The 27,738-nt window shown below is 40.0% G+C and overlaps 1 protein-coding gene across 2 annotated transcripts in view; it reads right to left on the minus strand.

Moving 5' to 3' along the window:
- The window catches only part of plxnc1 (plexin C1), a 32,685-nt gene extending 5,164 nt beyond the window's left edge, over positions 1-27,521 (minus strand). The window contains exons 1-27 of one of the 2 annotated variants that reach the window (XM_084909844.1): positions 27,473-27,521; positions 26,057-27,179; positions 25,340-25,462; positions 24,427-24,561; positions 24,252-24,352; positions 24,069-24,174; positions 23,825-23,990; positions 23,470-23,572; positions 23,218-23,293; positions 22,717-22,758; positions 22,463-22,596; positions 20,570-20,749; positions 19,295-19,403; positions 18,980-19,150; positions 18,726-18,890; positions 17,717-17,825; positions 17,502-17,600; positions 14,352-14,455; positions 14,198-14,239; positions 13,919-14,043; positions 13,249-13,447; positions 10,348-10,494; positions 7,452-7,620; positions 6,919-7,019; positions 1,052-1,127; positions 806-840; positions 583-678 (exon numbers count right to left, since the gene is read on the minus strand). In XM_084909844.1, the coding sequence (XP_084765970.1) occupies positions 583-678; positions 806-840; positions 1,052-1,127; positions 6,919-7,019; positions 7,452-7,620; positions 10,348-10,494; positions 13,249-13,447; positions 13,919-14,043; positions 14,198-14,239; positions 14,352-14,455; positions 17,502-17,600; positions 17,717-17,825; positions 18,726-18,890; positions 18,980-19,150; positions 19,295-19,403; positions 20,570-20,749; positions 22,463-22,596; positions 22,717-22,758; positions 23,218-23,293; positions 23,470-23,572; positions 23,825-23,990; positions 24,069-24,174; positions 24,252-24,352; positions 24,427-24,561; positions 25,340-25,462; positions 26,057-27,061 (3,918 nt within the window). In that variant the 5' untranslated portion in view covers positions 27,062-27,179; positions 27,473-27,521. Of the gene's footprint in view, positions 1-582; positions 679-805; positions 841-1,051; positions 1,128-6,918; positions 7,020-7,451; positions 7,621-10,347; positions 10,495-13,248; positions 13,448-13,918; positions 14,044-14,197; positions 14,240-14,351; positions 14,456-17,501; positions 17,601-17,716; positions 17,826-18,725; positions 18,891-18,979; positions 19,151-19,294; positions 19,404-20,569; positions 20,750-22,462; positions 22,597-22,716; positions 22,759-23,217; positions 23,294-23,469; positions 23,573-23,824; positions 23,991-24,068; positions 24,175-24,251; positions 24,353-24,426; positions 24,562-25,339; positions 25,463-26,056; positions 27,345-27,472 lie in introns of those variants that run through there. The other variant, XM_084909845.1, reaches the window with a different exon arrangement.
- Between the last annotated feature and the right edge of the window lie 217 nt (positions 27,522-27,738).

The following is a 27,738-nucleotide window of genomic DNA, read 5'->3' on the forward strand; positions in this document are numbered from 1 at the left end:
CCCAATAGTTTACCACCAGGTTGCACCTCAGACCTCAGGAGATCCCACAGGACACCACTGATCATCTAATCAGGAGCATGTTGTCAGTCATGCATGTGGGGGCTGTGCAAACTACAGAGTACCATTTAGAGTTGCTCCAAGTAAATTCTGTGTTTGGGCTTTTGAACATCCAAATGAAAAGTCCACAAACATTTTCTCACCTACTTATTTCTCCCAGAAGAAATAAGTAGGTGAGAAAACAACCCTCCTTTGAAGAAAGGTTGTTTGTTTTTTTTCAGGCTTTTTAAATGAGTTCTTCAAATCTGCACATCTCATGGTAGTTAGAGACTTTGGACGTTTGGTTGTGGCACAAGCAAGTTTTGCTAGTCTTCTGTTTAGTTTGTGTTTCATTTGTGTACCTTCTCTCATCAGAACCATTTTTCCTGACAGTTAAAAGGGAAGGTTACTAAAAGTAGCCAGGTTAACCATGTAACCATGTCTCACATGGTTATGAGTAACCTTGTGAGAGAGATTCTGGTATCAGTTCTGTATTAGTGGCTGTTTGTTTAAGCATACTGTAGCGCTGTAACTAGTTCCTCTTGCCTTGGTAGAGAGCAGCTTGGTGAGGTGTACTTCCTTTAGCTTTAACTTCTTCCTCTCTGGGTTCTTTGTTTGATCTTCATCTACATCAGGATCGATCTGGATGAAGACACCAGCCGACAGATTAGACAACATGTGTTCTATAATCTGAATCCAAGCATTAGTGATCCAAATTATTATTTTTTATGAATCAGTATTGCAAAAAATAACACAAGTTGTCTCTTACCAAATGGAAGTATTTTCCCGAGAAGTTCTCGTCATCTGGATGAAAAAATATAAATATCAGAGAGCGATCAACAGCAATTATTTAGTCATTTTATTTAGTCATATATATATATATATATATATATATATATATATATATATATATATATATATACAAATTTTATTTTATGGATTTAATTAAATGCTCTTGTTTGAAATATGAAGACATATGTGGAATTCTTAGTTTGATGCATTCAGTATTTCTTACCTTTCACACTTCCTTGTGGGCTCAGAGGAGGATGAGTTTTCTTAGAGAGCACTTTGATTGTCCCGCCATCATTAGCCTACAGGAAGACAAACTGGTTCATTTTTATACAGTATTTTTTCTAAAATTTAAATGGAACAACTGCTATGGAATAAGAAGCCTTGCATTTTGTATATTTTGGGGTCTTTACCCCACAATATAAATGATCTTTACGAGATTGTTTTGCATTATATAAACAAAATGGAATTTCTAAAACTGCCCTGCAGAGGTCATAGAATCTATGTGTTTAATGTGTTTTCAGTTTTTATTTTCTTCATTACCTGCGTGCAAAACCACAACCACCCACCAGATATCTGGGTCTGTACTGGTTGCTTGTTACCCCACACTTGAAAATTGTTTCTTTCTTTCTTTCTTCATTATATGTGTGAGAGAGTTATTTAAGTTGTATTATTGCTTTGTAAATTGTCCAGCACCAGACTCCAAATCCAGCTTCCGCATCAATCTCTCTTTTATGTCCATATATGAAATTATGTCCATATATGAAATATATTGCAATGATAGTTCTAATTATATAATATGACATTATATTATTATTATTATTATTATTATTATTATTATTATTATTATTATATAATTATATTATAATAATTATTCCAATTATAGTTATATAATGGACATCGACATCATGTGTAGACTCTCAGCTTTGATTTGAGGGTCCACTTTCAAATTGGATGAAGAGTTTAGGAGTTTCAGCTAATTAACACGTGCCACCCTCTTTTTAAAAGGATCAAAAGTAATTGGACAAATGATTCAAAGCCTATTTCGTGGGCAGATGTGGGCAATTCCTTCATCGTGTCATTATAAATTAAGCAGATAAAAGGCCTGGAGTTGATTTGAGGAGTGGTGCTTGCATTTGGAAGATTTTGTTGTGAACAGACAACATGTGGTCAAAGGAGCTCTAGATGCAGGTGACACAAGCCATCTTTAAAATGAAAGTAAATACAGATGGTTCACTGCAAGGTGCAAGGCACTCATAAGCCTCAAGAAGAGAAAGAATAAATTGGACTTTGCTAAAAAAACAACAAAAAACAAACAAACATCTAAAAAAGCCAGCACAGGTCTGGAAAAACATTCTTTAGACAGATGAAACCAAGATCAACCTCAACCAGAATCATAGCAAGAAAATGTATGGAGAAGGCGTGGAACAGCTCATGATTCAAGCATACCACATCATCTGTAAAACATGGTGGAGGCAGTGGGATGGTTTGAGTGTGCATGGCTGCCAGTGGGACTGGGACACCAGTGTTTATTGATGATCTGACGCAGGACAGAAGCAGCTGAATGAATTCTGAGGTGTTCAGTGACATACTGTCTGCTCAAATCCAGCTAAATGCAGTCATATTGAGGGTGTTTCATAATACAGATGGACAATGACCCAAAACGTACAGCCAAAGCAACCCAAAAGTCAGGGTTGGTTAAGTTACTTGAAAAAAGTAATTAGTAACTAATTACTGATTACTTCCCCCCAAAAGTAATCCTGTTACTTTACTGATTACTTATTCCATCCATCCTCTTCCGCTTTATCCGGGGCCGGGTCGCGGGGTCAGCAGCCTAAGCAGAGAAGCCCAGACCTCCCTCTCCCCAGCCACCTCCTCTAGCTTATCCGGGGAAACACCAAGGCGTTCCCAGGCCAGCCGAGACATATAATCTCTCCAGCGTGTCCTGGGTCTGCCCCGGGGCCTCATCCCGGTGGGACATGCCCGGAACACCTCACTCAGGAGGCGCCCAGGAGGCATCCTTGTCAGATGCCCGAACCACCTCAGCTGGCTCCTTTCGATGCGGAGGAGCAGTGGCTCTACTCTGAGCCCCTCCCGGATACCAAGACTGATTACTTATTTTCTTTTTTTTTTCTTTTTCTTTTTTTTGTGTCCCGTTTGGATCTTTAGCTATCAGAATTGTTGTCTTAAGGCCAAGAAAGATGCCAAGCGGATTTATTTTACCAAGTGGATCATCATGGCCTTGCCATATTGGTCCATTTGATTGACCTTTATTATAATTATGAATTTATTTTATTTTCGGTTGCTACAAACGGGACAGACATGACTGGGGGATAGGACAGGGAGAAAGAATGAAAGAAAGAGAGGGAGAGAAAGAAAACCAAAGGGGAGAAGAGACGGTGAGAAAAGGGGGAAGAAAGAAAGAAAAACAAACAAAACACCTGGATCACCTGTATGGAGAAAAAAAAACAGAAGAGAAAGCAAACAAAAAAAAGAGCAACATAATAAAAACAGCACCATCACAATAAACTAGCTAGCAGTAGATAACAGTAGATACTAAATATTAAACGATATTGTGCAGCACGCAAGATAGACAGCGCACAATGTGCTTTGAGGCAGCAGCCAAGAAAGGTGTAGTCCGCGTCTGTGAACACCCGTGTGTACACCTGTGTGCATACCTGTGTGGATCAGCATGCTTGTATTCCAAAGGTTTCTCCATGTAACGATCTGCTAGGGAGTGTGGGGAGCCATAGCCCCGTCCACCAGGGTATGAAGCAGGTATGGAGGAGATCCAGGCCCCAGATATCCAGAGGCCCCAGAGTACAAGGACCCGAGGAGGACCACCAAAAGGGGGGGAACCGTGCCACCCTCCTGGGAAGAGCTGAGTAGAGCCCCAAACGAGAGGTCACCCAGCAGCTACGGAGCAGAGGCCAGAGGGGGTTGCAGTGGCGTGCCCGCGGGCTCTGCCAGCAGCCAGCTGTGCCAGAGAGGACCGAGCTTCAGGCCCAGAGGCCAGAGGCCTGAGGGCATCCCACCCCCCGGAAGGGGCCCAGCCGGGCCACAGGCGCCAGGCCCCGCCAATCGGCCACCAGGAGTGAGCCGGTACATACATGAGCGCCCAGCCCCAGACGACAAGGACCACCAACACACCAACGTCTAAGGGCATCAGCCACCGGCAGGGGGTGTGGTGAGGGGAGATAGGCCTCCGTACTTTAGAGGGCCTGAGATGTACCCAGAGAGGTTGAGTCTAAGACCCAACCTGACATATAGACACAGACGAACAGGCGCACGCGGACACAAACGTGCATTCCCACCCCCATATGCACAACCAAATACTCAGCACTCACCCAACGTGTAGACAGACACAAATAGACACTGCACAGACAGTCGCACTCCCCAAACATACTCTATATCCCAGGTCCAGGTACCCCCGCCCCCAGAGGGGCAAGCCGCACCTAGACCCAGGAGATGTAACCCTTCTCTCTGGGGTGGAGGCAAGCGGACCACCTCCTTATCTGCAGTAGCAGGGAGGTCCCGCATCCCAGACCCCAGTCTGACGGCCAGCACCTCCTCCCAGCCCCCCAGCCCTGACGGCTAACAGAACCGGGGTGAGTGAAGACCTCAAACCTCCCTACGCCCGCTCATATGTAGTGTTGCTGTGTGCTGTTCTAAAGTGCATTTAAAACTCAGGAGAGCATGGTACTAGCTTCCTCTCAGAGAGCAGCACGGCTCCTCCCGAAAACCCTTAGTGTCTAAATGCATTTAAAATTGAGGGTAGGGCACCAGCGCCAGAGGTGGGTTGGAATACACCGACCATCCTCTGGATGCTGTAAAACGTGCCCACCCCCAAGGCCCTATATGTATGTGTTATGTGAGAGTGTGAGTAATGTGGATGTCTAGGTTGCAGAATAAAATTGAGGCACAGAAGGGGACAGGGGGGGAGTGCCTCCCCTGCACCCTGGTGACATTCCTGCACCCCAAGCCCTGCGTGTGTGGGTGGGTGTGGTAGAGCGGGAATAGGGAGGCAGCTGAGGATGGGGAGGGAAGAAAGGGAGGGGCAAGCGGCCCCTCCCTGGGGCCAGCTCCCCCGCTGACCCCAGTAGGCATTACTTATTTTCAAAAGTAATTAGTTACTTAGTTACTTTTTAAAAACATGATTTACATCCTGAATAGGTAATAAAGCGATAGATCTTTCAGCTCAATTCTACTTTTTCTGCATAATCTATCATATAAAATGTAATCAAATGGAAAAAGTATCTTTTTAAAATTAGTTTTATTAGTTTTAAGCTTTTAACTTTACGCATCAAGCAAAAATTAAATTATATGCAACATTCTCTGACTGGAAGAAATTTGTTTAATATTTAAACCTATTTTCTGCACATTCCAGCACATAAAATAAAATAGGTTTTTGTGTTTACACTCTCTTTCAAATAGATGCAAGTAAAACACAGCAGAAAATAAATAAAATCAAACACTCAGCGGTCCTGTTGCTCTATTTTCACCTGTATAGCAGGAGTGGGGCAGGCGGAGGTTTGCCCTGGTGTAGGTGTGCCGCAGCTTTACTGCCCATCTCTGCCAAAAGTGTATTAAAGCAAAGACATTGAACATTTTTGATTGTCCAAGTCAGTCACCTAATCTTAACCTAACTGAAGGCTAAACTTCAGACAAAAGGCACATAAACAAAAAAAACTTTAGTAAAGGCCTGACATTAAAGAGGGGGGAAACCCAGAGTCTGATGTTGTTCATGAGTTACCAGCAAAGGGTTTTCAACCAAGTTTGGAGACAAACATTTTATTTTCAGTTATTGAATTTCTCCAGTTAATTTTGAGCCGCTGAAATGAAGGGACTGTGTTAAAAATGCTTTAGTTCTTCACATTTTTATGCAATCTTTTTGTTCAGCCCACTGAATTGAAGTTTAAAATCTGCACTTCAACTACATCTTCGTTTAAAATTCATACTGGTAATGTAGAGAACCAAAATTAGCAAAAAGTTTTCTCTGCCTAAATATTTATGGACCTAACTGTACCTGCAACTGCCATTGAAAACATGAATGCATGGTAGTTTGGAACAAACAACTGAAAGTGAGAGGAGGAGACCTGTCAGCTAACTGAATTCTGCTGTCTGACACAGTGTGACACACCCTTCTCTGCAGCCACACCCTCCTGCTAGCGTATTGTACCCTAACTTTTAACACAAACACAGTGACTTCCTGTGTAAAAGTGATTTAAATAAAATAACATTTTATATATATATATATATATATATATATATATATATATATATATATGGGGTGCAACGATACACAAAATTCACGGTTCGGTTCGATACCTTGGTGTCACGGTTCGATATTTTTTCGATACAAAAAATGTTCATGCCTTTTTAATTGATCATTTATTAAAATTATAAATATATATTTTAACTCAAAAGTACAGTTTTTAAATGTAATGTTGCTGAAACAACAAAATTAAAAAAAAAATCTATCTGATCGAGAAATCACTCATCTTTGGAAAATAGAGTTTTTTACAGAGAAATGGCTCTTTCCAAAATAAAAGCTATACTATACGCTTCTTCTGGGCTATATTCTCTGCAGCATATTAAACATATCAGGTCCCCGTAAGGAGAATCATGTGCTAAAGGCTGTCTAAATGACTCGGGTAAAGTTTGTAGCATGCGTGCTAGTTGTTTTTGTCTGCTTCCACTTGTCTTTGCACTAGGATGATGTTGGAGTAAATGTGCAGTCATATTCGTTGTGTTCCCACTAGTGCTGTCAGCGTGAATCTCATTAAAATGACATTAACGCCATAACTCGGCAAATCTCCGTTAAGAAGTTACTGCGGATCGCCCCGTGCGTGGGGCTGGACAGCGTCAACACGTTAACAAGTTAACTGCACTAACGCACTAGTTCCCACAAATTGAGCATTGCGTGGCACATCCGACATACTGTTTTACTTTTGTCCACGCACTTACCATCAGGGTCATGCTTCACAGATAGATAGATAGATAGATAGATAGATAGATAGATAGATAGATAGATAGATAGATAGATAGATAGATAGATAGATAGATAGATAGAGATACATAATATTTCCTCACCTTGTAGTGTTTGAGTGTGTTGAGCATTGTCACCTCCCCAATAACCTCTGAGCTTGCATCAACTTCCTCAAGAGGAAGGAATAATCCATTCTTCTCATACTCTGGTGGGAATAATAACAGAAGGTGTTGATAGTTTGTAAAACAAGGAACAGTGACAACATAAGCAGTAAATATTATAATCTAACTGTTCATTTTGATGCAAAAGCATAAAAACAAAAGGTCAAACCATCTTCAACAGTGCAACATGCTTAAGATGTAAGCTACATTTATTCTATAGCTTTTTGTCAGCAGCTTCTCCGCTTTGTCTGCAGCTCTTAAGCCCTAAATTTGGACATAATATGCAGATTTTTAATGTACGTTACAAATATACAGGGCAAGTAAAAAAGATTCAGTAAATAAAGGAATCTCTGTATGTGTATCTGTTCCTTGCCTCTTTATACCACTTCAAACCTGGTTGGTGGATGCAAATCACTTATCACTTAAGACATGCTAAAGACATGCTATTATCACTTCTTGCAGGATCTGATACCTACCTATGCAAACATCCCTCAGGGGAATGTTGTAAGGGAATCCAAACTTGGCCTTGAAGCTGGACAGAATTTTCTCTTTGACCTGCTCCACTGTATCACAGTCGAGGGCGATGACCTCCAGAGGCTCACTCACCTCCCCGTCAGTGCCCACAGCAAACAGCACTTTGAGCTTCTGTAAGCAGAAAAAATAGTAATCGTTAGCATTTCTGTATTGCCAGATTACCAGCAATATTTCACCATTTAATAAATGGAAAGGTGGGAATTTAACAGGAAAGTGAGACAGACAAAGGGCAAACACACAGTAAAGGGCCCTAGGTTCGACTAGAACCCATTGAACTTTGTATAGTTGCCATTTCAAACCAATGAGCTAAACTGGTGCCCATATGGAGTTGATTCTAAGTGTTGCAACTGATAGCTATTCAGTCAAACCTCTATATGATTTCCAAAGAGATGTTGATACAAAGTGGGCTAACTTTGACACATCTAAGCAAGTCAACAATCAAGAGATGCTCTCATGAATGGAAATACAGAGGGTTTACAGCAAGGTGGTTCACTGGTTACACTCAAGGACAACCTCAAGCCAAAGCACACCACATCATCTGTCAAAAATGGTGGAGGTATGTTGTGAGCATGTATGGCTGCCAGTGGAACCATATGACCAGTGTTTATCAATAATGTGACTGCTGACAGATGAAACAGGATGCTACAAAACTGATTAGATCAGCTCCACAGTGCAAATGGATAATCACCCGAAGAATTCAGAAAACGTAACCCAAGAGTTTCTCAAGGCAAAAAAAAAGAAGTAATGAAATATTCTTTAGTGGCCACAATCTTAACACAACAGATAAACTTACTCTGAGCACAAAACCAAAACTAGATAAACTCACAAATAAGCAACATTTGGAAGTAATGCCACCAGCATGCACACAACTGAATTCATGCTCATCAACAAACCACAAAAAAATTCCTATTGTGCAAAATTTTGGTAACTGGTTAAGAGTTAAAAAAAAAAAAGATGTTTCAAAGAAAGAAAAGCTGCAATATTTTAAGCAGCATCTTTGATTCTTTGCAGAGATAATGAGGAAGGGCTTTTACGTTTATTCTGATTTCTTTTAAACTGGTGGCTAATGCATGTGTCATCTAATATACAGAAATAAGCTCTAAAGTGAGACAGTGGTTTGTCAGATTAGATTAAAGTCTAAGAGTCTGAAGAATGATGCAGCTCTATTATAATGCACTGTCAATAGACTGCAAAATGTACAGAAAATTATCATCCACCAGAATCTCGTCAAAGTAAAAACGTGTGAAGCTACTGCAGTTACTTTTGAACATGGGATTAAAACAAGACAGCTGGCAGGTTGTGCTCATGCTAACCGTTAAAACATTAAAGCCCCTGAAACTTTGAAAAAAGATTTGTCACCAAATAACAACCAAAGCTGAGGTTAGGAAAATGCCATCCTTGGGTTTTATTCACTAAATGACTGTATGAAACCACAGCTTCACGAAATCTGGCTCATTCCAAGACTGTGGGTGCAACTTCAGATTTGACCCAGATGCAACTTTCTTCAGTACTTCAAGCTAAACAACAGAAACAACAATTCAGTTCTGTTCATCTAGAAAAAGTTTACAGATAGGAACATTGTTTAAGTACAGTTAAGGGCAAACATTCTTATTACGTTTTATGTTATTGCCAAATCAGGCACTGACTCCCTTACATTTAAAATGGTACACGGTAGTACTTAAAAAGTTCCTAAGATGCCGAGTAATTAATCTCAGATGCATGAATTGGGGCGATTAGGATTTCAGCACCTTGCACAAGGTTATTATAACATGCACACAAGGGGAGCTGTGGTTCTAACCACCAACCAATCAATTAGTAGGCGATGTGCTCTACTGAATGAACCACATGTATTATTTACCTGTCCAGGTTTCCTTTTATAGTCATTATTTTATGCTATGTTAATTTTAAAAACTGAAACATACCTGGTATTTTAATCTGGGTGTTAAACCAGGTCTGAGTTCATTTTACTGCCCATAACAACCAAATTTAAAAAATTAGGTCCGACCAAGCAAGTACTGGTGTCTTCTCTACATTATCAGGTAGGGTGTGTCCCACAAAGCATGTTGTACCAGAATGCGGGTTTATTGGTGTGTTTGATCTATGTTTCGCAGAGATCTTCCACTTCCTAGAATTCAATGTTTTAATCAGAAGTGTAAGTGCATGCTTCCTTAAACGGCACCTCGAGTGTGTTGTTTGGCAATGTGCAACGTCTCATTTGTTAGAGTTGCAGGTTGGGCCTACATTCAGTGGGGCGCTCGTCAAGGGATTATATCTAGTTTCTTGTCACCATAGCAAACATATCACACTTGCGTGCATGCTGAAAGGGTGCTGTTTTTCAGTTTCATGTGGTTCACAAGTTCACAAGCCTTAAAGAAAATAAAAAAACAAAAGCAGTAGATTTATTAGTGTGATTGACTCGCCCTGTTTTAAGAGTTGTCTCTTGCACAACACCCAAGAAATTTAGAAAGATACCCTGAAAACAAAGTAAAGACATGACAGTGTCCCACGCCATATTAGAAAAGGACACTTGGGGTGTTGATCTAGAACTGCTGTGTGCTGTTGTGCTTTTATTTGCCATCACTGTCCCCAACACATGCACAAGAGAATATTTAAATGACTTCTGGGTTACCGTATGTCAGCAACAAGTTAAAGCAAGGTTTGAACTTACCAAACTAAGGGAGCAAAAACAGAACTAATATATGGAAGTATTAAATATTGCTTCCACATGCACAACTGCCAAACTTGTGATGGGCTGTCAGACAATTGCTTTCATGCACGGTGTGACTCAGTTGTGCATGCACTTTGTTATGCAGAACGTATGAGTGTGTGTTTGTGTACCAGCGAGCTGAAGTCCTGAGCCTGCCAGAGCAGCCAGTCCTCGTTGAGCGTGTACAGCGCTTTCTCTGTGACACAATCCACTGGGCCTTTTGCAATCTGCTGCGTGAGGGCGCTAACCATCAGGAACAGGTGCTGGCCAACAGTTTCCTGTGGAAAATCAGAAACAGGAACTCAGTCTGTCAAGAGAGAAGCTGAGGCAACGTTATAAAGAAACTTTTGTTGGTCAGTGCAGAGAGGTTTAGCTAGAAGCATTGGTGGCCTCTTATGGCTCACTCTGATTAGTTGATGTAACTAAACGTGTGTCACATATTGTCACAGAGAAATAAAACATACTCAGCAGTTATAATTTTTTTTTACAAAACTGACAGAATAATGCAGATCTAATGTCTGTAACCACCAGTGTTGGGGAGTAACGGAATACATGTACCGCCGTTACGTATTTAAAGTACAAAATATGAGTAACTGTATTCCGTTACAGTTAGTTTAAAAAGGTGGTATTGAGAATACAGTTACTTTGTTGAAATAAATGGATTACACGGCAGTATTTTCCTGTTTCATATTGTCACGGGTCAGGACTGTTTGGGTTTTGTTTGACAGCTACGTTCTGTTGTTCCAGGCGGCAGCGTTACGGTTGCCGTGGTTACAGGGTGACACTCTCTCTCTCTGCCTGTGTGTTTCCTGGGTGAGAGAGCGCCTTTTTGTTGTTGTTGTTGTGCTAAGCTAATAGGCAGAATGATACCGGTGTTGTGCCAAAAAGTGATTTCCAGTGTTTCTGTGTATTTTTTATGTGTAATTTCTTTACGTATGTTCGTAAATAGACTTCGGTGAACAGGGGATACAAAGGGGTTACATAAAGAATTAAAAAATTATCTGTTTTTTAAGTATCTTTACAACTTGTACTTACATTATAACCAATCCGGTCCTTTATCCCCACTTAAAATATTTTTACAGAACTATTGTAATATTTGCTGACATTTCTGCTGTCCTGTTGGGCAACTTACTCTTACAAAATACATTTTTAATGTTAATGAGATTTTTTTTACTGCATAAATAAAGGTTATATAAAAGTCACTGCCAAAAACTGATTGCGGCTTCTATCTTGTTACACGAATGTTGTTTATGGCTCAAGATGACTTTATGTCATCCATAAGGGATGCATTTGACATATGTTTAACATATTATAGCCCAACAAGTTACTTATAGCACTTTAAATATGAGCAATCGCTTTTTGGCAAATACCGGAAATCAGTTTTTGGCAGACAATCACTTTTTGGCACAACACCGGCATTGCCCTAAAGAATGTAGCCTCATGGTCAGTGTAGTCCGTGCTGCAGGGAGAATGGACTACCATACACGTTATGTGTCTGTGAGCGCAAGGAACGAGAAAAAGGAGACTCGAAAAGTACGAGCTGTCATCGAGCAAAAACGGTAGCTGGAAGCATGCAAATATAATAATAACCACTGCAGCCAAGAAGAGTGCCTGACGAGCCCAGTTGTAAGTACGCTATTAAGACTCGACTGTACACTGTGTTCGTGTTTTCCTCCCAAACAATAAGTTCCGTTGGAGCAGCCTTTCAACGCCTCTCTCTGTCTCTCGCAAGCAAACTTGACCCACACAACAAAGTAAAGCTAGTTTTCGGCTACGAGCCCGACACGGAGCCCGACACGGAACCCGACGTATTAGCCAGAGGTCCCTTTACTACGGTTCGGAGCCGCGGACCTTCAGTAACAGTAATAAATAACGTAGCAATAGTACATTCACATAGTTGTAAAAAGCATGATAATGTATTAAGTAATCCAAAGAATTCAGAATACGTTACTCTCATTGAGTAACGTAATGGAATACGTTACAAAATACATTTTGGGGCATGTATTCTGTAATCTGTAGTGGAATACATTTTAAAAGTAACCTTCCCAACACTGGTAACCACGGCGATGTTTCCTTTAGTGATGGCTAAAGTAAGTGAACGGAGGATGTGGAAACTGAACATGATGTTTGAAGTGTTGCTTCAGACCTATACATAGCATGAATGTCACTTTGCAGCCCACAAGATTTACTTTCATTGTTTCAATGCTCTAATATTTTACATAATAGCTATAGAGTTTTTCTGTAGTTTGTATTGTAGCCAAAAAAGTTTCAAAAATATTTGAATGAGAAAAAATGTGAATCAAAAGTAAGAAGAACTGAAACAATGAAGCTGTTCTTTAAGATAAACGCTATTGTTAGCATGCGAACAATCATACAGCCACATGCTGATGCAAGCATTAATGTTACAGGCATTATGTTGAGCTCTTCTTCTTCTTCTTTCTCTTCTTTGAGTGTCTTCTTCAGTTTTCACAGTACAGTTTGGATAACTGAACAACGTGCTGCTTTGCTATGTTGACCTGTAGTGCACGTCTTAATTTAGTAAACAACATTAAATGATACAACTTACTGGAGATAATTTAACAGTTTTTCTGGAACCAGACCACACCCTAAACACTTCCCTTGCAGCCTTTGGTCATACCACTATAAATAACTACTTGCACCACTTGTGCTGATCTCCTCAGTTTGTCAGCCTCTCTCAAAATGATCACGGGACCTGCCAGTCCCGGGGTCAGTCACGGGTCACCAATTCTTAATGCAGCCTTCCCAAAACTAGCCTGTTGCGTCTTTATTACTAAATGTTTGTCATTTGCATGCAGGTTGGGGTCTGTGGCTGTAGCACATCCATAATAACAACTACAATAATTTCTTGGAGTGTTTAGGCAGCAGCAGCTAATGCAGCAACAGGCTCACACATAATATACACTAATTGACAAAAGTAAGACAATAAAGGCATTAAAAAACATGGTAAGTCAGAAGCTGAATTTTCAATTTAGGCAAAACAGCAAAGACATAAAACACTGAGAGCAACAAACCCGAAGGAAGCCGTAGAGGCAGATGGACATCCAGTTGGTGAGCAGTTTCTCCACTATAGACTCAGTGCGTCGGAGTAACAGCTTGGGCTGAGCGTTGCTGCTCTTCTGCATCAGATCCTTGAGCAGAACCTCCATCACCTCCGTCAGGTATGACAAGTTGCTGTGGAGCGCTACAGTGAGCAGAGATGCTACTGCACATCTGAAACAAAAAATTAAAAAGGAACAAGTTAGAGATGAATAATTGACAGAGCTTCACATCATGAGTTTGAGCTGTTTCTTTTCCAGCCATCTTGGTTAACCAAGATTATCCTAGATTAATTTAGGTAATCTTGGTTAAAACTGTGCAGGCTTCTTTACGTGTTTTCTGGTCTAATCTGTGTGTAACCAGTGGTTTGCACCATTTGTATTTCCATCAAAAAAAGGCACCTCTTCATTTTACACTTTGACAATGGTAAACTTTTTTCTTTGAGGGAGCTCTTTACATGGCTACATGTTTTGAATAATGTTGTCTTAATCTTGGAAAGAATTAACGCTGCTATCATCCACTTTGGTTGTTTTCTGTAGTCTTGAGTTCTACATCATCAGTGCGACCCCCCCCCCATCAAAACAAAACAAAACAAAATATATCGCCGATTAGACAGTTACATAAAATACAGAGTGCCAAACTGACTTGTCTTTGATGGTGAAACTCTTCTCTTCCTCAAGAGCATGCACCATGGAGGTGAGGAAGAGCTGGTCCTGGATCAGCCTGGACAAGCCCTGGCAACACTCATCAAGCTGAATCTTCACCACATCCTGAACATAACATAACATAACATAACATAACATAACATAACATAACATAACATAACATAACATAACATAACATAACATAACATAACATAACATAACGACAGATGGAATGAAACCATGAAAACAACTACAAACAACAGATGATGTCAAAACTTACCTGACTGATGTCTTTGATACAGGATTCCATCAAAGATTCATTCTGAAAAACAACAACACAGCTCTACTAAACTGACACCAATTGGTAATTTTTCACAGTTCACAGAATAAGGTTGTCACGTATCAGCATTTGGTTTCTTTTGAGCTTCGTTCACCTCAGGAAAAAAGATTCTGGAGGCAAAGTGCTTGAAATCCAGGAAAGGAATTGTTCCAACATTTTCCAGTAGATCAGCGTTTTCTGTCTGCAACTCCACAAAACCTGTGGAAGACACTCCAGTGAAGCTGACTTGATAAACCGCAGGCTACGTGCACAAAGTACAAAGCATGAATGTCTATGTTATCAGGTGAAAAGTGAACTTGTGAAGCAGGCAAGTTCTTGCAGGTCACAGAAAAGAGGTAGTGAAAATGTCTAAGTCAGTGCAGTGTTGCAATTCACTGATTAATACAAAAATGGCCACATATGACTGCATCCTATAATGTCATTCTGTTTTACCATCAGCCTTATTAGTGTTATATGACAAAAACCATAAACAGGAACTCTATGTATGCGACACTAAGCAACCTGAAGATAGTGAAGCTGTAAAATACAGGCCAATGTGTGATAAAGTTGAGGCACTTATCACATACGATCAAACGCAGTTCCGATAATTTGGAACTTGCAGAGAACAAGATGCAAATGTGTCCTGGAAGATAACGTTGAAAGATTACAATAGGAAAACTTTAGAGTATAAAACTAAAAATAAATAATGCAAACTTTTTAACAGCTGCTACTTAATTTCTTAGAAGTATTTTAAATGCCAATACTGGCAGGTAAAGCATAAATCCCTATTGCATTATGGACTGCAGGGCAGATGAATACCGAAGCAACCAGGTATACATTTTAAGATTACATGCAAAGGAATTGTAAAAATCATGAAAACGTTGGTGGTGTACGTGGTATAGTGAGCTCATGGGGTGGTGCTGGATGTCAGAGGGGACACATGATTATGATGGGACTAATGACTCCCTCTCCTTTTATAGTGACAGAGGAGACTGGCGGGAAGGGAGCATGTAGTGGAGGAAGCCATGGAGAGGGTTGGTTCCGGGCTACAAGACTGTGCCGGAAATAGAAAGAGTGCTTTTGGTTAAAAATAAAGCTGAAACCATGAGAACTGTACACTGTGTGGGTAGGGTCATTTCACAGCTTGCAAACTACAAACGCATATCCAAAATAAAAACCTGTTTAAAATGTAAATAAAAACAGAATGCAATTATATGCATATTTCAGATGCCCACATTTTATTCAACAGAAAAGATGCACAGTTTGTTAGAGAAATATTAGCTAATTTTTCCCTTTTTTCTGAGTTGACATCAATAATTACTTCCTCCAAACTGTCAGTGTGTTTATTAGATCCCATGTCTAGAAGTCCTAACAATAAATTAACATTTTGATCTTAGATATAATCAATCAATCCAAAAAGAGGAATGGTTTATTTTTTTTAGTCTGAATTCTGAACTCACAGGACAGAAACAACATTAATGAAGATTACAAATGATCTTGTTGTCGAGTCATATCTATGTTTGTCTGGCTAGACCTCAGTGGAGTGTTTAATATTCTTGATCACAATATTTTGTAACAGCGTTTAGACCATGTTGTAGGCATTAAATGTGCTGCGCTGCAGTGGTTTGAATCATATCTAATCTAGGAATTTTCTTCACACACTAAGGTTAATTAAGGAGTTCCACAGGGTTCTGTGTTAGGACCAGTTCTACTAGTCAGTATTATTAGAAGGCATAGCATACATTTTTATTGCTATGCAGATGATAACCAGCTTTATTTGTCTGTGACGTCAGACAGATACCAATTAGTTAAACCACATAAATAGCTAAAGACATAAACACCTGCAAGACCTCTAATTTCCTGCTTTTAAATTTAGATATACTAAGGACCTTCTTGCTGTTAGACTATGCCATCATGCTGACCATTGACATTTTTAAAACTACAATAGTACTGAAGTTGTTGTACTCTAACCAGATACTTATTTGGATGGCATTACTTGGCCGTCAGTAACACAGTAATCTTAGACTCCGTTTTAACCAGGATATATCTTTCAGTGCAAATATTATATAACATAAGACCTTCTCAATTTGCACAACATCTCTAAAATTAGAAACATCATGTTTCATGCTTGCAGTTCATACATTTATTACTTCTAGGCTGGACTACTGTAATTCATGATTATGTCAGGTAAGGCCTTCCCTGAACATTTCAACAAGACAATGCTAAACTGCATACTGGGTCTATAACAACAGCACGACTTCAGGGTATAAAAATTCACTTTAGTTGATGAATTGGCCCGCCTGCAGTCCAGACCTTTTACAATCATTCATCTATTGATACAGAACCTCAAACTGACATATTTAAATTAATTATATTTCATCTGTCCACGGCGGTTATTTCTAAAACTGCCCCAAGTAGTTTGAATGTGGCTTTGCAAATGTAACTTTTCTGGTAACTTTGTTTTTGTGATGACTCTTCACATAGACCTCACTTCCTTTTAATGTTGCACAACTGTGGAAAATTTATTTCCTCTGTCAGATAAACCTTTCTGAAGCGGACAGTGCAAAAATATTTCTTATGTGCTTGTGAGGCACATCCACAGAGGGGCACACAGACTAGGTAATAATAATAATGGATTGGATTTATATAGCGCTTTTCAATGCCACTATTCATTCTCTCTCACATTCACTCACTGGTGAAGGCAAGCTACTGCCCTGGGGCAGACTGACAGAAGCGAGGCTAGGCGGTAGGTGAAGTGACCAGGACAGAGAGCCCGGGGATCGAACCGGCGACCTTCCGGTTACAGATACGCTTCCCAACCCCCTGAGCCACGGTCGCCCCAAGGTAACGGCACCCTGACTAACATTTGGTACTAGGAAGAAATCATTGGACTCATTGTCAACCTGTGCTGGGGCAGTGGGTCCTAGGTTCCTTGTGGTACATGACAATGTCTGGCCTCATGTGCCCCGGGTAAGCAGGCAGCTCACAGAGGATGAAGGAATTGATACCATTGACTAACCCCTATACACGCCTGCCCGAAATCCAACAGAACACCTCTGGGACATTATGTTTCAGTCGATCAAACAATGGGGAATACGAATACTTGCATACATTCATAATACTGTACATTATCCAGTCCATATCATTATAGATATCCAGCATGATTTTTTTTCCTTGCACTGACATGCATTTTAAAAGCTTTTCTTTAATTTTCGAGCAGTATAAATTGTACATCAAAGTGATGCTGTGAGATTTTGTGACTGACCTTGTCTGATGTCATTCCTGATGTTGAGCTCAAGGTCTTCCACAAACTTGTTCATCTTATCAGCGAGCCTCTGCTGTTGTCTTTGGTAGAATAACGCCACTGCAACAAGATTATAGCGCAATGCAAAAGAATGGTATGGTTGTTAAAGAGTTGACCTGCACATCCTTTTTTAGGCTGGTTAGGGACTAAAATTCACTTCTAAATTGTGTTCTTACCAATAATAATGGCTGGTATTAGCAGCAGGACAAGGATCAGCATCAGAAAATAAGAAACTGCAGATTTATCTTTATTTTCCAGTTCGACAGATTTGTCTCCGTATTTTATCTATGAAAAAACCCAAAACAAACAAAAAAACAAAAACAAATCACATACAGCATACTATACTGGGAAAAAGGCCTTGCATGTTTACATACTGGATTTTTCTTTGTTTTTTGCCACACTGTTCATTGCATTAGTTATAGCTTGCAAGTTCCATATTGGGTTCCAGTTTGTTGTCAGAACTACATGATTTTTTTATTGCATATAAACAAGGTGCTGGAAACATTCCCCACAGAATCAATATTGAGCTGATATTATCACCCAGTTGCTGCAAATTCCACCATAATAGTCTGTGCAAACTGTTGCCTCAGTTTCCTGTTCTTAGCTGATAGGAGTGGTACCCAGTGGGGTGCTCTGCAGCTGTACCCCAACTGCTTCAAGGTTCAACATATTGCGCATTCGGAGATGCTCGTCATCATACTTCATTGTAATGAGTGTTTTATTGAGCTACTGTTGTCTTCCTAACAACACTCTGGCCATTCCCCTCTGATCTCTAACATCAACATGGCATTTTCCACCAAGAAACCTTCAGCTCACTGCATATTTTCTCTTTGCCAGTCCATTTTCTCTAAACCCTAAAAGTGATGTTGGAAAATCCTAGTAGATCAGCAGTTTATGAAATACTCAGACCAGCCTGTCTAGCCTGAACAACCATGTCACATTCAGAGTTACACTGAGCTTGAATTTCAGCTGTTCAGCTTTACCATGATATTATTGGTAGGAGGGTTGCATTTATGAGCAGGTTAACAAGTATACCTAATGAATTCTATGTGAAAACATTCTCAGTACAATTTTAATTCCTATTTTACTGTACTAAAATACTGAAATGTTTCTACTGCCAGAATGAAACTGACATCACATCTCCACACAACTATTTGGTTTGGTTAACGTGAAAGAAATATTTACCAATAATTGTTGAAATTCAGGGTTGGTTGAACTTTTAATCTCACAGGTGAAAGAGTCAATGTTGTCACTGGTTTCTTTGGCTTCCATGGTGCAATTTTTTGGCTTGTCTTGAACGCCCCACACTGATAACTCATCTATCGTCATCTCCAGCTTGTCTGTTTTTTTCTAAAAGAAGAAAAACAAAGGCTACATTTCAATGAACTGATGCCACATTTTTGTATATGTATGATAAAAAAAAGTATATTTAAAAATACCTGAATGGTGATGCGCACATCTTTCCCTGTCCTTGTGGCTGTGAAGCTGGTAAACTCAGGGTCTGGATAGTACGAGAGTTTTCTGGAGCAGGTCAAGGTTTCATTGGCTACTTTCAAATACACAGTACTGCTAGAAATGCTCAGAGCTGCAGGTGAATCATAGGTGAGATTCTGCAATGAAATTAAATGTACACAAAAGACAACACGACGTGACCAAAACAGCACGTAACATCACATATTCAGACACACTGTAATTTATAATTTTTGATATAACATGGCTGGTTAACTTAAACAGTAATAAAAGGTGTAATGTACCTGAGAGCTGATGTATCTGGGAAGTCTGACCTCCTGCATTGTGGGGCTGTGCATGACCCCTTCAACAAAGTTAAGATGGGACCCAGTGAGTGTGATCTTCCTCTTCCCACTGCAGGACACAGAGCACCAGAGAACATTTAAAATGTCTGTGTTTGTCTTTAACTGTATCAATCTTAAAAAAATCGCTCAGTTTTAGTTGACTTATGTTGGCATAAAGCTGAATGCATACCATTAAGAAACCAATGCCTAGGTAAAGATTGGTGCTTTAAACAAACTCTTAAATAAAATGGGGTTCCTTTTTAAGGTGAAAAAAGAAACTGAGATGACAGAATTTCCTTTTTCAGTTGCAACTAAAAGTGGAAGTAGCCTTATAGCAAAAGACATTTTTTTGGGAAGTGGCTCTCTTTCCCCATCAGATGACCCAGAACGGTTTCTCTGCTGCTTCCTAGAACAAATCTCAAAAATACGATTTAAGTTACTGTCAAAGCAGCAGGGCTAGACTCAAAAATAGTTCTGCTGAAATTTTGTCACGATTCACTACTGTTGCTTTAGCTAATTTATTGATGACAAACACATTACATGTGTCACTTTAACTGTGTTGTAGCATCAGTGGAGTACTCAGTACCTCTGTACCTCTGAGCTGCATTGACAAACGCTTGTAGAGGAGAAGGCTAAAATGCTAAACAGATAGAAAGCTTTCTTCATCACTGTGTCATGTTTATTTAATGGTACCTTTGGTTCATTGGTGGATTTGGAGACAGTGTGACATCAGCCAAAGTCTTAGTATTTAAAAATAAAGCCTATGTTTAATAAGGAAGATCTGTAATTACTCATGCGCCTGCTTTCCTGGCTGCTCTGCTGTGAGTCGATTTCTTTACATTGCCTTCACTTTCACATGCTGTTATTTTCTTGCCTACCTGCTCCGAGCCATTCAGCCTCCCCCTCTCTATCATTTCAGCCTTATAGGTTCTTATTTGTGGATCCTGCCACCTCCTCATCTCCACCTCATTGTGTACAATCAGAGCCCCATCTAAACCACCAATTTCATCTTCACCACCACTAACACCTGGACTCCAGAGAGTCCTGTCCTAACTCATAACTGGGATTCTCTTCTACCATGATGGGTATTAGAGTTCCAATTATATCTCAATATATCATGTTCAGTTTCACATCTCTGCTTATTGAACATTATAAGTTGCTTTGAAGTGTATATCTAAAAGAGATCCGTCATAACTTTAATGTGTTATTTGGAGGTTTCAGTAGAAAAAAATGCACCTGATCCAGCTGCTGCTTGGAGTAATATTGGTGCATGATGGTAATGAGCTGTAGGTGATTTTAGCTTTGCCATGGCAACGACCATCTGGGAGGAGAAGACATACGTTGACCACACCTTTGATATTTGAACTGGGAATGTGGAACGTCAGACTGAAACCAGTGTTGTCCCAAACAGAAGATCTGACCAGAACACACACAGACACAGAAAAAAATCACTGACATTATCATGATACTCATAAACTGAAAACAGACAAAAGCTGAGTATCAAAATTTTCCACAACATAACTAAATGCCAGTCTAAACTACCAAAGTATGTGTTTTGTAGTTTTTTCAAAGTTACTTTTATTGTGATAAAAGGAAAAAACCCTCAAAAGCCCGAAGAAGAAGATCATTAATTAAAACAGAAGAAACCCCAAAACAAAACAGTGAAAATAATTTACGTTAAATTCCTTAAATCCTAAAATAGGACAGTGAGCTTTAGTTTCAGGGTTTACTCTCAGTTGGTCTGTCTGAGAACAATGCTGAGAAAACATTTGTGCTGTTTTTACTTCAAACATTTAATCTATATTTCAGTATGAGTGGTGTTTCCCTGGAGTAATCTCTAGATTTTACTGTGTTCTTTGTATCCAAAGCACAAACTATCAGTTGTGCATTAGTTGTGTGTTAAGTAGTGATGGGATTTCTGGCTCTTTTTAGAGAACCAGCTCTTTTGGCTCAGCTCACTAAAAAGAGCCGGCTCTTTCGGCTCCGAACCGGCTCTTCAGGTTGTTTTGTTGCTTTAATTAATTTATTATTAACATTAGTCAGCGGTCCCCAAACCCCGGGCCTCGGACCGGTACCGGTCCGTGAGTCGTTTGGTACCGGGCCGCGAGAGTTGAGGCTCAGGTGTGAAATGTATGGTTTTCAGGGTTTTTATCGGTTTTCAGCGTTATTTTGTTATCGTTTTTATCGTTAACTCGGTTTTCCTGGGTCTTTTCACGTGTGTTATGAATAAATCTTCTTTTTTTCGCTACCGGTACTAGTTTTATTTTGTTGTATTTATCCGCGACACCTTAAAGGCCGGTCTGTGAAAATATTGTCGGGCATAAACCGGTCCGTGGCGCAAAAAAGGTTGGGGACCGCTGCTCTAGGTAACAAAAGCTCAACACTGCGCCTAGCATCTGGAGCACTTCTGTTGTCTTTTGTACGTGTTTTGGAGTTTTTACGTGCTTCAGGGTTTGTACGTGCTTCAGAGTTTGTAGGTGCTTTGGAATTTTTACGTGTTTTGGAGTTTTTACGTGTTTTGTCTCTAGTGGCCACCGTAAATATACTTTTATTTATTCAGTCCACATAAAACGTAATAAATAAAATGTAATACAAAAACCAACTAGTCACAGTACAACTTTTAACTATTTAAATTTTCAGCTTTTTCCTTTTAAACAAATTTAAAATGAAACAACACAAAACACTGCAAACCACAACACAATTAAATATAAATTAAAATATGAAAACAAAAAGAAGATGCACATTCTCTGTCATATGGACCTGCATGAATAAGCTTTCTGAGTCCTTTATCATCTGCAACTGAAAATAGTTGTGGATGATTACTATACCTTTCTAATGTGACGTTGTTGTCCCTGGCTATCTCTTTCCCTCCCGCTCTGTTCCTGCGCTACTGCGAGTGTAACTACCGCCCCTCCCCCCTCATCCCAGCAGAAAGCACAAGGCTCGCGTGTGGAGTGAAGCGGGAAAAAAAGTGCGAGAGAGAGAGAGAGAGAGAGAGAGGGTGAGAGAAGGGAAGAAAAAAAAAACACGGCTTGCGATAAGGAGCCGGCTCGCGTTGTTCGTGTCAAAGATCCGGCTCTAAGAGCCTTTACTTCGCGACCGACACATCACTAGTGTAAAGTGACTCACTCTTTTGGAGTACAGTCAGTATCGGCCTGCATCCTCACTGCAGTCACATCATCGAGGTTACGACCTGACAGCACTGCGTGGTTTCTACCGTAGAAAGACACCACACTGGGAGTGATGGAGGAGATCTCTGGGATCTGACAGTAAGACAAAAAATGATCAGCTTTAATCCATGGCCATCAGCTGATGTTAGAAGCTTTGAACACAAATAAGGTGTCAGAGGAACAATAAGTTTGAGGACTGAGGTTCAGACTCACAGAGAAGTTCTTCCCAGACTGCACATTTTGGCAAACGCTGTCCTGCAGGAGGAAGCAGAGGGAATCAATATGGCAGGTTTACTGTCATTGTCTAAAGAAACTATGTAGGACTGATGAGAATGGAAGTTCTGTCTTATTTACAAGGAAAAAATTTAATCACGATTTTTGTCAAGCAACTGAATTGGTATTTGTGAGTTGTCATAATCACTTAACATATTATTGCATATAATATTGCTGCTTTTGAGAAGCAATAGATATTTGAACATTAGACCAACCCACCCTTAATAATGATTGAAAAATCTCAAAAGTAATATAAACTTAAAGTGGAAGACTTAATTATATGATAAGATAAGATAAACTTTCTTATTCCCAAAAGTAGATTAAAAAAAGATACATCAAAATAGCCTAAACATGTAGAATGGTATCAGCGAAATAAAATTAAAACAAATATGTTAATGAGGAAAACCCTGAACTAGGTAAACTAAAGGCATGAATTATTACATTGATCTCTGTTTGATCGGCCCAGGAACATCTGTTTGTGTTCCACCCACAACCAGCTTTGATGCACTGCTGACACCTGAAGAGAAACAATCACATATTAGTGTTGAAATCATCAAGAAAAAGATAATGTCCAAAAATACAACATAAAACAAAGAGACTCCTCAGTAGTAATACATTTTACTTGGTGATGACACATAATGTTGTGTTATTAGTGATCCATCTTCATAATCTTTATAATCTGATTGGACTTACAAGACTGAACTTGGTGGTCCACTGATGTCAGAGCAGTTGATCAACCTCAGCTGTTCTGACAGTTGTGTTGAACCAAGTCTAAATTTCACTGTGACATGCAGACCTGTTAAATAAAAAAATAACATGATCAGTGTCATAGCCTTCAATTGCTAATTTTTAGACATATATGTTTAATGAGTTGCAACAGTTTGTAATAACGAACAGCTCAGATTTGTCAACTAGTAAAGAATATTTCATCTGTCAGAGTCAGCTCTGTAATGTTTCTATTTTGCTTTTTGGGAAGTGTTGCAGATCAGTAAGCAGGTCTGACTGCAAAGTATTTCATTCGTTGGATTATTTATGAAAACTCACTGACCATCAGCAGGAAGTGTACGATCAGACAGGATGCAGGTGCATTGTGGGAACTGTGGAGGAGGGTTATTCAAAGCACAAATCGAGCCGGACCTTGCAGCGAACTGACAGGTAAAGTTGGACGACAATTCCTGGCCCACAGTCAAGTGTGTGTGGATTTTTAGTAAAATCTGAAAATGAAGAACATGTGTGAGAAATACCTGAAAGCCACAAATGATCACAGTCCCGAGTGTGTTTGTAAGCTGTACCTGTCCGTTTGTGTCCTTTTCAACTTTGTGGGAAATCATTTTGTGTTGGGACTCATCAGGAATGGACAGCCAGTCTGAATCTGTGCAGTCATCTTCAAATGTGCAGCTGGGAGAAGAAGAAGGAGAAATGATCACCAAGTTCAGAATAGTTTGGAGACATCAGCTGCATGTTGTTTCTCTCACCTGCTTTTAGAGCCACACCAACCACAGTATGGATCCTGTGCAGACCAACACTCCTGCACATTTGTGTACGTGCTGCACTTTGACACAGGAACTCGCTTCACCTAGAACAACAAACACTTTAAAATGCAGCACAGGTACATGTGACATTAAGATAATCAGTAAATAATTTAAGTACCTGGTTTCTAAATGGCACATACACATGTTTATGACCCACTGGATCCAGATGTAATTTGGGAAACACTTTGCGATCATCACTGGTCCTGTAGAGCACCGTGGGACAGGCAGCGTGATAGTTCCTGTCCACAGACAGCTGACAACAAGAATTTGTGAAAATAAGAATTCATGTTTTTATGTTTAATGAACACTTCAATTGCTTATTTTTCTCTGACCACTATCTTCCAAATGAAAGGCTGTTTATTTTAAGTTTTCCCTCATTCATAAGAAGCTCTTATGTGTTTGTGCTGCTTGGATTCAGTGTATCTGCTGGATCTGCTGTATATGTTGTGAAACAGTCGGTATTTCTTATCTGTAAAACCAACTTTCCGACTTAATCACAAACTGTGATCAAAGAGTTGATATGACCGAAAAACTCAAACCATGACAACATCCCTCTCAGCTTGTTTCTCTATCTCTTGCTCTCGTCATATTCAATAAAATACTTGTTGAAGCTTTTTGAGCTTTCAGGGTCACAGCTCTCATCTCTCCACTCCACAAACAAAACCTTGCAGTGTGTGAGCAGATGAACTCACAGTGAGACTGAGTTGCACACAAAGAAGCTACAGAGACCACAAGTGACTGCAGTTTGCAGCAGACTTCAACAATGAAATAAAATGAGACTAGTTCAAATAAGCAAGCTAAAAAATCATGAATAATTTGCCTCTTAAAAAGTTTTGCTTTTTATTTATCTTGGGTCAATGGTTGTTCGTGATTTCATGAATAGATGCTAATTCAACAAATATGTTTTGGTGACAGAACTATTTTTCATGTTTGTTTCATGTGAGGAAGCCAGTGCATTTCAGGATGATGAAATGGCATCTTAAAATCAGGCTGGTAAACTAAGTACTTTAGATGTTTCATTTCATACACACCTTAATGAGCTGGCCGTCTCCTGTCCCAATGAAGAAAACCATCCAGCCTCTCTGCCTCACTGCCAGCACAGAGGTCATGTAGCTGTGCCTGAAGAGGACTGCCTTAGGTTTTAGGATCTTTGGCTGAGAAACAAACACACTGATCATCAAATCTGATATTGTAGATATGTTAAGATTAGAACTTTTTCTGATGATGATCAGAAAAAGGTCCCACATATGTTTAGGCCCCAGAGTTCAGTGCTACACCCCTGCTCTCAACTACATATTCAAATAGTGATGAAGTCAAACATCATTCAGTGAAACTCAGTTTGTTTGACACATGCACCAGCAGACATACCAGCAGCTTAAATAATTCAGACTCCTTTTTCTTGTGTCTTCAGTAAAACTTTTGAATTTCTTTGATTTTGTGTAGATATGTATAGATTTTGTGTATGTATATATATATATATATATATATATATATATATATATATATATATATATAAAGTGTTTTTTACGGGAAAGTTTGAGCCTAACATTAACTGTTTATGTGAAGTAGCAGACTGAGTCTGAATTGATTGATGTTTCTAGTTTTGTGACCACACTGTGTAATAAAGTAATCTGCCTCTCTGTGAACATTTTGCTTTCATGATTGTCCACATGAAACTGTGGAGGCACAGGTGAAAACTACATTCAGGAACCATTCAGAACATGTTTAGAAGTTATACAGCGACCCACCGTCTCTTCTGATGGCACAGAGGTGTAGAAGTCTGGATCTCTGTCGGTGTTCTTGCTGTAATCAGGACTGATGTCAAACACCATCAGCTTGGTGTCGGTATCTCCTCCATCCACACTGAACACGCCGCTCCAAAGCACCGGCTGCTCCCCCGGGATGACCGAGGAGGCCACAAGTCTGCTGGTGTCACCGTCAGAGACACTGAGAGTCGCGCCACGCAGAGACTTGAGTGTATCAGTTTTGCTTTTTTCGCCTTCGAGCCGAATGAGACGGACTCTGTTTGTTTGAGCTGAGAGCGCGTTGGAGAACAGATAGATGGTTGAATTAAGCTGAAACCCGTCAACAAACTCCACATCACCTTTACTTTTGATCCCAGGTGTATCTGAAGCTCCATCAGTTATAGAAAATATACCTCCACCCTGTTTGTTATCTGTATTATGAAGGTTGATAGTCTTCTGATTGATACCACACTTGTTGTTTTCGGGCTTTTCTCTGTTTTGTTGGATCGCGGTCAGAATGTAAGTGTCAGTCTGAGTTTTCTTCTTCACATCCACCAGAAAGCTGACTGACCTGCTGCTGCTTTTCAGAGGTCCCACCTGGATCTGTTCTCTGTACAGAAGGTTGGAGATGTTCTTCAGGTCCAGAACCTCGCAGTAACTGCAGTTATCGTCAGTCACACCGCAGCTGATCAGAGAGTCATTGCTTGTAAAAGGCAACAACACGTTGATGCTGAAAGTTGCGTTCCCCTCAGCTGTGTCAGAAACCCGGTAAAACTGCACATCATCCTGCTGGTTTCCGGTCTTTATTATTCCCCTCTGGGTCAGACTGTTGATCAGAGTCAGATCGTGGCTCAGCTGGTAGAGCCTCTCCTCTGTGGCGATGTAAACCGTGTTGGAGGTCATGGCAAATTGGCGGATGTTTCCATCAAAGGTAAAGCCTCCATCCTCCTCCTGGCACAGACCCAGTTTTCCCCAGAGAACAGAAAGCAGAGCGAGCAGCAGGATCATCTTGTAGCAGCAGTGATACTTGTGCCTGAGACACCGTCATGCACTGAAGGTCTGCATGGCACTCTGCTCTGTGACACAGTGTCTCTAAACTCGTGCGTAAAAGCACAGTGTGCCTCTGCTGAAAAGAGAAGTGTTGAAAGTGGAAGGAAGCACGCCCAGTTAATAGAAAAATCCGATTTTAATTTTAGGATTTAACATCATTAATATTTTCCCTCAGCTGTTTTCTTCACTTTCTGCCATGTTCTCAAGTCTGTACAGTTTAGTGTGACAGCAGAACCTGAACAAAATCAAAACAGTGACAGCACTCAGCGAACGAGAAAGCATTTGTTTAACCTTGAGTAAGTTGTTACACACTGAAGGACGACAATGTTCATCCAGGTGCACACTGAGGTTTATTAATCTGAAACATACCTGAATAATAGTTCTGCGTTACTGTCGACTTCCATTACCACGACAGACCTGTGTTACTTTTGTAAGGGATGACTTTGCCAGTCTTTTATTTGTGTGATCTGCCACCTACTGGAGAAACTCAATATCGCCTTAGAGCCACATCAGGTGAGAGCAAATGAGCTTTTTCATCTGTACTATGATGTCAAAGGATACACACTGTATGACTTTAATAAAGACAGAATATTTTAATTCGATGTGTTTCTATCTAATTTGAACTTTGCATCAGC

This window comes from Perissodus microlepis, chromosome 17, assembly GCF_051167445.1.
Source record: "Perissodus microlepis isolate ML-2025 ecotype Zambia chromosome 17, ASM5116744v1, whole genome shotgun sequence".
NCBI classification, from domain to species: domain Eukaryota; kingdom Metazoa; phylum Chordata; class Actinopteri; order Cichliformes; family Cichlidae; genus Perissodus; species Perissodus microlepis.